The sequence below is a fragment of the Protobothrops mucrosquamatus genome, unplaced genomic scaffold (assembly GCF_001527695.2).
Source record: "Protobothrops mucrosquamatus isolate PMUCROS unplaced genomic scaffold, P.Mucros_1.0 scaffold1230, whole genome shotgun sequence".
NCBI lineage: Eukaryota > Metazoa > Chordata > Lepidosauria > Squamata > Viperidae > Protobothrops > Protobothrops mucrosquamatus.
This window is the reverse complement of record NW_015387437.1, coordinates 146,446-158,973: the sequence shown is the minus strand read 5'-3', so window position 1 is coordinate 158,973 and position 12,528 is coordinate 146,446. Positions and strand designations below refer to the sequence as shown.

At 50.6% G+C, this 12,528-nt stretch overlaps 1 protein-coding gene across 1 annotated transcript; it reads right to left on the bottom strand.

The window, feature by feature from the left end:
* Positions 1 to 2,071: 2,071 nt before the first annotated feature.
* GDF7 (growth differentiation factor 7) lies at positions 2,072 to 10,772 on the bottom strand. The gene is made up of 2 exons (XM_029285045.1): positions 10,431 to 10,772; positions 2,072 to 3,022 (listed from the first exon to the last, which is right to left on the bottom strand). The coding sequence occupies exons 1-2, from the start codon at positions 10,770 to 10,772 to the stop codon at positions 2,072 to 2,074; spliced, it is 1,293 nt and encodes a 430-aa protein (XP_029140878.1).
* Between the last annotated feature and the right edge of the window lie 1,756 nt (positions 10,773 to 12,528).

Below are 12,528 nucleotides of genomic sequence, written 5' to 3'. Positions count from 1 at the left end.
TTTAAGCTGGGCAAACTAAGGGCAAGCGTGGTATCAATACTTGAGATCTCTAGCAGACTTTTGAGAATCAACTGGCTCTAACACAATATTTCCCTGAGTGCATTCACTAACTCTCTGAAATGAATTCATGGTGACCTATTTACTCCCTACCCCTGGAGAAACTCTGTGAAGATAAAAACAACACTGAAAGGACACCATGGACAAAAAGGGGAAAATGAAGGCAGAACATTGGGACCACTTTAGACAATTTGATGTTCTCCAGACATTTTGGTTGAAGCTTCAACAGTCCTTGCCATTGGACATGCTGTCTGGAACTGATGGGAGTAAATATTCAATATAGCTGAAGAACATCAGATGCCTTCACTGTTCTTTAATCCACATCTCACTAAGTTGTTTTAGCAACAAGGAATTTCCCCCCATTTCTGTATAATATTTCATCAGTCACATCATTTTGTCAGCAAAATTTTGCAGGGGTAGGAAAAATGTCTTTCAACCCTCAATCGACAGTGGTAATAATATTATTAAACACCTGGTCAATGTTTATTCATTATTCATCTGCAGGGAAAATGGACATGTATGCCAAGACTAAAAGCAGGAATGACAGCTTGTGGATCCTTCACCATTTTTATCAAGATGTGGTATGCACAGGTGTATGCTTGTATACACACATAAACCACCCCAACTAATCTGAACAGGAAAAATGACTTCCAATTTGAAATAGATTACTCCCCATAGAGTTTAAAACTTTAAATAAACATTAATTCCTGGCACAGGGGAAGGTATTCACTAAGTTAATTAACACATTGTGTGGGTTTCCACAAAAACTCTCACTCCAACCTACTTCAGAGAATGATGAGAATAGGGCCCATTTCTTTTCCTTAATAAAAAATGATGAGGATTTGCTGTGCGGTAATTGAAGTGTATTGTTTAACATGACACTAAAGCAGGGATCTCCAAAGTTGGTAACTTTAAGACTTCAACTCCCGGAATTCCCCAGCCAGCCATGTCATGAAAGAATGCTGGCTGGGGAATTCTGGGAATTAAAGTCCACAAGTCTAAAAAGTTGCCAAATTTGGAGACCCATGCAGTAAAGGAAGACTGTAGGGATGTGAGCAATTCTGGCTCCCTCCCTAAAAGGTGCCATTCCAGGAAAAGACACAAATGCTTTCAAGAGTTGCAAGTAGGTTCTCCTTTCATGCTTCTGGAGCACCTTCTTGGAAAGGAAATCACTGTGTGGTTCTAAAAAGCTATCTAATCTAAAAGAAGATGTCAACATTAAGGGGAAAGAAGGAACAGTGCAAGTCTTTGGAAATGAAAGGGTCAGAAAGTGGTTTGCAAAACTGTATTCCTGTGGGATCCCATCCCCTGAACTGTATTCTTGGTGGGATCCCAGCTGGTCCAGAATTCCCAGTCATCCACTCAAAAAGCAGCTGCTTGTGAATTTTGGAGCGTGTCTCCAGTAGCTGACAATGTCCGCAGAGAACCTAAATCTCAACAGCCTGACCTCTGTGAACGGTGTGCCTTCAGAATATACTTCAAAACCACAGTGTGGGACGGGTGTGTGTGCATGTATATGTGTAGAAACTGTGTTTAGGTGTGTGCATCACAGAGTTGCGACTGCTTCGCCAAAGATCAGAAGCCGGAAAACTACTAGAAAGACACCTTTCCTCGGCTAACCTCCAGGAAGGCGAAAAGACAAGCCTTCCGGGAGAGTGCTGGAGAAGAGATTCCAAGAGAACGTCCCCCCTTTCTTGTTCTCTCGTTGCTTTAAAGTGCCGGATCGGTGGAAATTTTACCCAAACCTCGGAAGCCGTAGGAGTGCGAGAGGCAGCAAAACCCCATCACTCAGCTCTGAGGCTGTAGCGCCTCCAAGCCAGAAGCGAGGAATCCAATCTCCCTGCAGGAAATCTGCAAAGAGGGCGCGGGGCCCTGCAGGCCTAACCCGAAGGCCTGCTGGGTTTTCCGAAGGCTGCGAGGGCGTGGTGCGCCTGCTCCGCGGGAACCGCGCCCCGCAGGGCCGAGGCCGAGGCCGGAGCCGAGTGAAGGCGAGGCTCCCACGTGGCCGCCGCCGTTACCTGCAACCGCAACTCTCCACCACCATGTCCTCGTACTGTTTGTAAACCACGTTGTTGCCGGAGTCGATGTACAGGATGCTGATGGGGGTGAGTTTGGAAGGCACGCAGCAGCTGGGCGGGGTGGAGTCGGGGGCCATGGAGTTCATGAGCGTCTGAATGATGGCGTGGTTGGTCGGCTCCAAGTGGGAGCGCAGCGGGAAGTCGCACACGCCGTCGCAGTGGTACGCCTCGTAATCCAGGGGCGCGATTATCCAGTCGTCCCAGCCCAGCTCCTTGAAGTTGACGTGCAGCGCTTTGCGGCTGCAGCGGCTCCTGAGTTTTTTGCTCTGGCTTCGCCCGCCCGCCGCCGCCGCCCGGCCCGCCAGCGCCGTCCGCCGCCTCCGCCGTTTCTGTTGGGCCAGAGCGCCTGGGCTTAACTCGTGGGACCCCGGCGGGAGCTCGGACCCGCCGCTCAGAGTCCGGATCTTCTCGCGGATCTCCTTGAACAGGTTGTCTTTCCGCTTGGTGCGAGAAAACACCACCAGGAGGGCCCTCTCGTGGGGATGCGAGGGCTGCTCCCGGCCGAAGCCCAGCTGCCGGGGGGACAGGAGCTTCCCGGTCTGGGCCGAGACGACCCTTAGCCAAAAGCAGAGCACGGACGGGCGCTGGGGACGGCCGCCTGGTTCTGCCCAGGGCCTCAAGGCTGCCCAGGCGTCGAAGACTTCCCATTGGTGCGGAGCTGCGTCGCCGGAGCCCAGCAGATCTCCCGCTCTGGAGTCCCAAAGGCCCGGCTCCCGGCCTCCTGCATGATCGGGGCAAGCGGAGACTAGCAGGCGGTGGAGCATCCCTTCTGGGGACGAAGCCAAGCTCCTGTTTCCGGCGGCTTTTCGCAGGATCCTCAGTTCAGCCCCTACGATTTCGTCCGCCTCAGCCAAGGTAGAGATGTCGAAGAGGTATCGCTGCCCGGCCTCCCACGAAGAAGAGTCGTCTGGAAGAGAAGAGAAGTGGATGGGTGGAAATCGCCTTGTTGTGCCCTAAGAGCAGGGCGGCTCCGTCCCCCTGGCTCTGTACCAAAAGGGATTCCCTTCCTGCCTGCCCTGTCTACCAAGGCTTTAAGTGCCAGCTGGGGAATCCACTTTCCCCCCCTCCCTGCTTTATCTCCACCGGTTTTTTTTTCTGACCAATTGGACACAGTTGCTGTTTGGACAAGCTTTCAGGGCCTCGAATTCTGGTTTTTCCCTATAAGGACCCTCTTCACCCCCAGAAGTTGAACTTGTTACTTATCTACAAAGATACTCAGACCACACACTCAGTGCCTGTTGTAAAATAAGTTGAATCTACTGTTCTCCCAAAAAGCCTTGTGACATTGCATCAAAGTTGTGCTTTTCAGCATGTGCAGAATGTCTCAACACAACATGGGAAAAGGAGTTCAAAAATGGCTTTAAAAAATATGTACAGGGAGGAGGATAATTTGGGGGGGGGGAGATGAAATCTGTCTAATTTTCAAAAGTTCAGTTGGAGAGGATCTGTCCATAAAAAATGACCCACCTAAAACTTTCCACCCACGAGAGGTCAAGATACACTGAAGGAACTTTACAGCAAGCATCTGCATTTATTTCCCAGGCCAAGCGGGGAATGGGCTCTTGGGGGGGGGAGTGAAATGGGCCCGTGTTTTTCTTCCCACACTACCCACCCTCTTCCTTGCTATGAGCCAAGTTAAACATTTCCCCAGTCTGTCAAGGATCATTTTATTTGTTCACATGTGTGCCTACTTGCACATTTTCTTCATTTAAATGCTCCAGGAAAGAAGGTGGAGGAAGAGAATAGTGTTGAGTGAGTTAAACCCTTATGGGGATGACCCATCTGAATCCCCTTCCCATCTCAGCTCGTTTTGTGTTAGGAACCAGACATGAACTTTTCCTGGGATGAATTAAAGTAACCAGATGTGACAATAAATATACACCATAACATTAAAATAAATAAAGGGAAGGAAGAGGCAAAATAAACGAAAGAATGAATAAAAGATTCTCATATGGGCTTTCTCAGCAGTACTGTAGGATGTGGTTCCCTCAGCCACCTCCCCAATGCAGTGAAGCAAGGGAGTTTCTGGTCTTCCAAATGTTCTCAGAGGGCTCACTTGAAATATCCTAATTAGAGCTGCTGGGAATTGTAGTTCAGCAGTACCTGGAGGTATTACTTGACCTTAGTTTACCTCTGAAGCTAAGTAGGGTCAGGTTTGATTAGTATTTGTAGGAGAGGCCATCAGGAAATGAGGGGGGGGTTGATTCTGGAAGGAGATAATGGCACATTCCTTCAACATAGCCATAGTTACATAGGCCCATGAAGCCGCTGGATTTCAAAGAGACTGGATCTTTCCTAGCTGGAGGATGGGCCCCGCAGCACCCATTAATTGTGGCACTTGTTAATGAATTAAAAGATGGCCATGCTAGCCAGTTGCAGTGGCTAACTAACTGGGTGCTTCTGGGAAGTCCCTTATCATTTCTTTTTCTTTCTGCCCAACAAGTACAATCAAATCAATTTATGCCACCCCGAACAGGGAAGCCAGCCTAGAACCATAGAAAGCCTTGAATGTCTTGAGTGCAGATCAGAACCTGAATTTTCCTTCCCCAATCCGTGGGTCTACCGGTGCATTGGGGAATGGATGATTCTGGGCCTGCTGGCTGGGAATTCTGGGAACGGTGCTCCCCCGTGCTTCAGGGAGTAGTAGCCAACTTGGGATAGCGGCTTTGAACTGATTTGAAACGTGTGTCTGGTCTTTGCATCCTCCATTGAACTCGATGCTTGGCGAAGAATTGCGAAAGGAGGCTTTCATCCTCGGCTCTTCGGAAGCCTCGTGTCCCCGCAGCAGTGGGGGAGAAAACGGGGGAAGGCAGCAAAGAACGAGCCGGAGCTCTTTAGATCAGTACAGACCATTATTCCGCTCGCCCAGCGCTCCCAGAATAGCGTCCCCTGCCTTCTCCGCACCTGCGGCCAAGCTAGGCGCGCGGTCCGGAGAAGCCAGCAGACGGCTTGTCTTAACTTCTGCCGGCCAGATTTGCGATCTCTATCACCGCCCAGCCGCCCTTGGGGCGGTGTAAAGTCTGCCCCGTTCCTGTTCAAGCGGCAGTTCAGACGCTGAGCTACCGTAGCGAGGATCCTAGGCCAGGGGTAGTCAACCTTGGCGCTTTTATGACTCGTGGACTTCAATTCCCAGAATTCCTGAGCCAGCTTAGCTGGCTCAGGAATTCTGGGAGTTGAAGTCCACGAGTCATAAAAGCGCCAAGGTTGACTACCCCTGGCCTAGGCCGTAGTCTTCAGTGACCGCGGCCTTAGGAAGCCTCGGCGGCGTCTCAAAGCCTCTCCGGGACTCCCGAAATCTCGGCTTCTACTTTTCTGCAGCATCGGGACCAAAGCTCAAATCAAACCTGCCCTGATATTCTTCCCCCGCGGTTCGATCCGCTGAAGCTTCCTTCGGTGTGCCTCTCTAAGACAACCCCGACTTTCTTTCCGAGTTGCTCGCCGTCCGTCCAAACTCGCAGTCGTCTGCGGCCCTTTGTGGCTCGGAGAGCGGAAAATAAATTGCTGCTTGCCGCCCAAGGTGGAAAAAGTTTAGCGCTCAGATCTGCCGCCTGTGGCCTGTTGCAGGAGCACAAACCCCATTGCCCATCCTGGTGGAGCTCAATGGGAGTTGGAATCCTCCAACTGCTCCCTAATAATATATAAACAGCCAACTGACAACAGGAGGAGCTTTATCTTTTTATATGTATTTTAGAAAGTGTTGCTTTTTTTGTTTTGGGATTGGGGTTGTTTTTTTCTTCAGAAGGGGCCTGCCACGGCCCGCCAGCCTGCGAACTCTAAACATAACGCGATTCCCTCCCCTTTCTATTGTTTTCTTCGAGAAGAAGGAGCAACGATAAATGTCCGACTCATTGAGTTAAATGAGGCTTCTTCCGAAATCGGCGAACAGACAAAATTCCACGTGGTTAGAAATAATAAAAAAAAATAGGACAAAGCATAAAATAAGTAATACCCCTCGCACTGCTGCTGTTTCTGTTACAAGCATAGAGATATCAGTGTAATTTCGTTGATTAAAGGAGCGTCCTCTCCCGTGTAAGATTAGAAGTGTCATAGCGACGTTTCGATGAAATCACATTCATCATCATCAGGCTTGTGCTTTTAGCTGAGAAGCACAAAGCTAAAAGCACAAGCCTGATGATGATGAATGTGATTTCATCGAAACGTCGCTATGACACTTCTAATCTTACACGGGAGAGAGAGAGAGAACAATTATATATATAGATATAGTGGTCTATATATATATAGACATTAACAATTCTGTGCAATTAACAAAAAAGAAACCAGCAAAAGATCATCGCCGGTCGAAAGAGTAATTCAACCAGCTCAAACTCCACAACCTCCCTATCATAGATTCTCTAGTCACGCCTCCTCCGAAAAACCCACAAATATATCCTCGGCTGCTGCTTCGCACATCTGAGTCGTAATCTAGCGTCCTTGCCTCGCCGACATACTGGCACGTGAACTTTATCAGTAGATACCTGTGCGCCTTAACCGTAAGATTCACAGGACCTGCGTTTGTAAATGCAAATAGAAACAAAGCTGAAAATTCTTTTTGGCAGAGGTTCCAATCCACGCGTACGCACGATATATTTCTCTGAGGATGGTCGGTTACAATACACTTAATCGAGCCGCATTTGGAAGATGCAGACCGGGGACTTGTTCCGATTAAGGGGACAAAAAGTTGCACTGCAGCCCCGCGTTCCGGTACAAAGAGTCTTTCCCCAACCCTATTCATTAGGAAACAGCCTGTATGATGCAGTGGTTAAGGCATTGGGCTAGAACCGGAAGATTGTTGAGTTCTAGTCCCATCTTAGGCACGAAGCCAATTGGGTGACCTTGGGCTACCTCTCTCCCTCCGTCCTAGGAAGGAGGCAATGGCAAACCACGCCTGGTAAACCTAGCCAAGAAAACTGCAAGGACTTGTCCAAGGCAGTTTTTGAGAACCGGACCTGACTGAAGGCAAGAAAAACAATATTAGGACATTTGTGGGCGCAGATCCCGCGTGCCTGAGACGGCATTGTGGAAGGCTGACGTTTCAAGCAGGCATCGTGTCCCGCGTCCCTAAGGAGATCTCACAACTCCGCTCTCCTTTCTTGAGGTCTTTCACTTCGTCTCTAATGGGGGGAAACCCTTGCTCCCATAACACAAACCAAACAAATCTAGGAGACAGTCACTCTAGTGTAAACCTGTCTTTGGATCGCTTGTAGCTTTAAAAGTGCATTTCTCCCTCCCAGCAGCACATCTTTACAAGACAGTGCGCTCTCTAGCCAGTTACTCCGATGATTTTGGTTCAATTAGAATAGCGGGCGACTAAGTTTCATCGGTAGGGTTGATGGGCTGGCCGTCTCTCCCTTCCTTCCCTCCTTATCCTTTTCTATTGTTTTCACGCGGTGTTTCATCCAACACAGATCAGTTGGGAAGGCATTCCCCGCCGAACGCTGAAACTACAAGAAANGAAGAAGAAGAAGAAGAAGAAGAAGAAGAAGAAGAAGAAGAAGAAGAAGAAGAAGAAGAAGAAGAAGAAGAAGAAGAAGAAGAAGAAGAAGAAGAAGAAGAAGAAGAAGAAGAAGAAGAAGAAGAAGAAGAAGAAGAAGAAGAAGAAGAAGAAGTAGTAGTAGTAGTAGTAGTAGTAGTAGTAGTAGTAGTAGTAGTTGCGTAGCCCTTCAGGAGGGGAAATTCCGAACGGGCAATCTTAACTGTCCCCCTCCCCTCCCGAGCTGCCTTCATTTGGGGCTGCCGGTTGGATTGCAGTTCCGGCTAATTATAGAGACCAGCCAATCGCGGATCGGCGCTCCGAGACGCTCTTGCGATTGGCTCGCCGTTTCGAGTCAAGGCGACAAGCCCCCCCCCCGGTTGGCAGCGGTGGCGGAGCCAGATTCCCGCCGTCGGCAGGGAAGGCCGATCAAGCGGCGAGGTAGCCGCGTCCGCCCTTTCTTAACCATTCCTGCCCGCCTCCCTTCTTCCCACGAAGGGCTCCGGCGGAGTTTAAGCGATCCAAAGGAGCTCAATCGCAAAAGTCCCTCCTCCCTCGCCCGACAGGGGTCCCAGCAGGGCCTCGACAGCGAGGGAAGGGACTCTGTTGTCTTGACTCGGCGGGGTGGAGATGTCCCCCTTGCCGTCGAGGCAGGCCAAGCCAGTCCGGGAAGAAAGAAAGAAAAGCCGCGCAGAAGCCGTCTGGGATTACCCTGGGGCAGGGGTAGGCAACCTTGGCTCTTTTATGACTCGTGGACTTCAACTCCCAGAATTCCTGAGCCAGCCATGCTGAGGGGAAAGGGAGAGGTTTCCAAACTGAGCCAAGCTGGCTCAGGAATTCTGGGAGTTGAAGTCCACGAGTCATAAAAGAGCCAAGGTTGCCTACCCCTGCGGCCTGGGGGAAACCGCTAGAACAGGAGACGGAGGACAGCCTCGGAAGTCCTGCTCGGGCGCCGATCGAATAAGCCACAGACGTGGCGGTCCGTGGGCTTTGAAAGGAGTTTCCTAAATCTGGCCGCCCCAGCCTTCGCTTCTCCCCACCCGCCGTGGCCTTCCACCTGTTAATAGCCACGCCACCCCGGGCGTGCGCCATTCATCGCTCCAGCCAGTCAGCCTCTCGCCACTCGAGGAATCAGGTGGCCTCGTTGCAGCCGCCCGCCTACCGGGCAAGAAGGGAAGGGAGGCTGGGAGTCGCCCTCGCCTGCCCCACTTTGTATCTGATCAGAACACTCTCACTTCCCCCAAAAGGTTACAGTGAAAACCCCATTTGCCCCTGAATCAATAAATCCCAATTTATTTTATTTATTTATTTATTTAATTGAATTTTTACCCCGCCCTTCTCCTTGCGGACTCAGGGCGGCTGACAGCCTGATAAAAACAATACAAAAAATACCCCAATACTATCCTTTTAACACACACACACCCCTCAGCTTTGCTTTTCGTCCCCCCCCCCCCCAGGGCTTCCTGACTTTCTCCGGACAATTTTCCTAAAGAGCAAACGATTTCCCAGTGGTGAAACCAGGAATTCGGTCACCTGAGCTCACCTTTGCTTCTGAGGTGATGCTATTACCACATTCGGGCACCTCGCAGATACTCAAACCCTCAGATTCTTCAAAAGGGATCTGCAGGCTTGATTCGACTCTGGGCCCCCGGATAGAAACTCCTTATAGGGGAACCCTTTTGTTTGAGTTGTTTGGTGATTAGAAGCTGAGAACAAATAATATTAATGCTGGAATCCTTAGAGCTCTCGGGAGCTTACTTTTCTTGCGGACGTTTCGTTACCAAACTAGGTAACAACATCAGTGCTATTGGTTTATTCATCCTCTGCGACCCCCACCGCATTACATATTCCCCTTTTTCGGGTTACAACAAATGCAGCCATTCGGGCTCAGGCCCAGTCTGTCTGCAGTAATTTTCTCCTTGGGTTATTAATGATTACATGAACTTTGCTTCAAGATCATTTATGATATGAAAACTGAAAGCCGTGAAATCAATTTTCGGTCCCAAAGTCTAGATCACAAAAACAGTCATCCTGCAAAATCATTAAATCTTAAGACTCTAAAGGGATGACACGGTTAGTTTAGGTTAGATTCGGAAGGATCCTATCGATCGCCTTCTGTATTAGACCCGATTAATTGGGGAGTAATTTGAGTTGTACGGAAGGTCAGTTTTCAGATAACTTCTGTCTGGGCTTTAGTATCGCGGGGTCGATTCCTTGTAGTTAGATTCGTTTGGATGATTCCGTCGTTATTAGAACTTTTTTTTTTTTTAAAGGCAAAACCAAACATTTCCACCCCTAGCAAAGAATTGGGGAGAAAACAGCGAAAGGGAATGGACAAGGCTAATTAGTTCCCAACCGGACGACGGGGCTTTCCTTCCCCCCCCCCATTCCCCAAATCCGTCGCCCACATTTACAACAAAATCCCGACACTGAAGCAGAGTTAAACGAAAACGGCTTGCAAGCCTATCGACACCCCACCCCACCCCACCCCACCCCACCCATACATCAAACCACCCAGGTTAGGCAGAAAGAGCACTTATAAATATGGGTGGGGGGGGGGTTATATCCCTTCTCCATCAAGGTACCCCCTCCGACCGAACCAATCCAACTCGCCCTCCCGGAGCCTCGGGGAGGAGGGGGAGGAGGAGGAGAAGGGGAGAGACTCCTGCGCAACACGTCGGGATGCGGCGCATTCCTGGGTCAGCTCCGTGCGCAAACCGGCCTGTTCGGCAAGAGCGCGGCTAGCAGCGGGGTTTTTTTGGGGGGGAGGGGGGCACCCGCGGAGGGCTTTCCGGGCGGCTGGTTCGCTCACCTCGTTGCTGTGCCCACGCCTGGTCTGCGAAGCCCGTGACGGTGTTGGGTCGATTCCCCGGGGCATCGCTGATCTCCCCCTTCGGCCGGGGGGGACCCTGACCCCCGGCTAGGCGGCGGTAAAGCGCGACCATGTAGTCATGCGGCACCACCGTGCCGTTACCGAACATGCCGCCGACCCCGTTCAGTCGCTCGCCGGGCTTTGACTTCCAGAGGCCAGGGGCGGCCGCCGCTGCCTCCGCGTCACTGGCCGCTGCCAGGGGCCGAACCACCGCGGCGTCCAGCTGCCCGTAGCGGAGGCGGCAGGCGCTCCAGAGGCAGCAGAGGCAAAGCGCCGCGGCCGCCCTCAGCTCCATGCTCTCGCCGTCCTCCTCCTCCTCCTCCTCCTCCGGCTGGCGGCAGCCCGGGCTCCGGGCGGCAGGCGCAGGGGCTTTGAGGGCTCCTCGGACTCCCCGGCCGCTTTTGAACATTGTGTTAACTCGACGCCGAACCAACCAGGACAACTGCAGCGGTGGCAGCGGCTGGCTGGACCTTCGCAGCGACCCCTGCCGGCCGGTCGCCGCCACCGCCGCCGCTTGGCAAAGGCGGCGGGGAAAACGGGAGGCGGGCGAAGTGGAGTCATGAAAGAATTAAAAAAAAAAAAAAAGCGGTTGGGGGGGGGAGAGAATGCAGCCCCCCCCAATACAAACAGCCCTCGCTGAGTCACATGTTTGTTTTTACAAACGCTTCTTCTTTCCTTTCCTTCCCTCCCTCCCTCTCTTCCCCTTTTCCTGTTTCTTCCCCTCCCGATGTTTTCTTTCTTTTTTTTTCTTTTTGAACTGAATCCGTCGGAAATAACACCAGCCGGAGAGAGACCTGGACGGGGCTCCCAGCAGCTCGACGCTTTGCCAAGGGGGACAGAGAGCTGGATGCCAGCACCCCGTCGCCTTTCGGCTGCAGCAAAACCACCTGGGGTGGAGATGGTGGCGGGGGGGGGGAAGGAAGAGACCGGCTGTCCGCGTGGATTTTCACCTCGAGTTGCAAAGCCGAGCTGCGGGGGGGAAGAGCAATTGGGTTCATCCGTCAGGAAGTGGCACTTGTTTGATCCACCTCTCCGAAATACAGGACAGAAGTTGCGCTTTCTTCGATTTCCAATTTTCATCTTTCCTGCTTTCCGATAGGCAGCGTGTTTCAATCCTGCCGCTCCCTCGACAAAAACGAGAGTTTTAAGAAGCGAGGAGGAAAAAAATCCGTATATTACTACAGTAGTCCCAGCAACAGATGGAGCAGTAGTGATGTTGATGATCGAACTTAGCCAGAGTAGCTGGCTGCAATTAAGATATTACTATGCTGTTTCGACTAGCTTTCGGCGCATAGTCTCTAGAGACTCTAGTAGTTCAGTGAGTCCCATTGAACTAAATGGAATTTCATTTTGAGCGACCAAGCTGAGAACCGGGCTACAATTCCAAACTCGTTTTCAAAATGGCACCTTTGTTACTCCCACTACTGGTAATAGGGCCGTTTGCGGTGTTAAAGCTATTGCCAGACTTTTGGATAGTAAACATTAGTAAATACGTATAAGATACATGGTGTAAATGTACTACATAATAATATATGCGAATGTTTATACGTGTATATTGATTCCCAATAAATCCCTAAGCGGGCAGGCTAATTAATCAGCTGGCTAGAGACAAGAGGTTGTCTCTAACGCCAAGATCCCATTTTAAGGTGCTGTCAAATGCTACGTAATTAGGAGTCAACCCCACAATGGAATGGAGGTATCCAGTCTTCGACGGCCTGGAGATTAACTGAAGAACTGTAAAATCCATTCATTTTGATGGACTTTGCTGAATAATGTCTTTGCTGTCGGCGTTTCCCAGGAAAGTAAGTCCCATTCGACGGAAACGTCTCCAAGCTCCACAAACCCCTGCCTCTCCCGCCCCCCATATTACACTAGTTTTTCCCAGATTATTCGGAAAAAAGGGTCTTAATTTATATCTGGCTTCCCGTTTCCAATGCGGTTTAGTCGAGTTTATTTGGAAATAAACCTCGTTGAATGCATTGGTCCTTACTCCTAATTGTGACCTCCGTTTGGGTGTTCATTGGTCCTTACTCCGCTTACGATAACTGCAA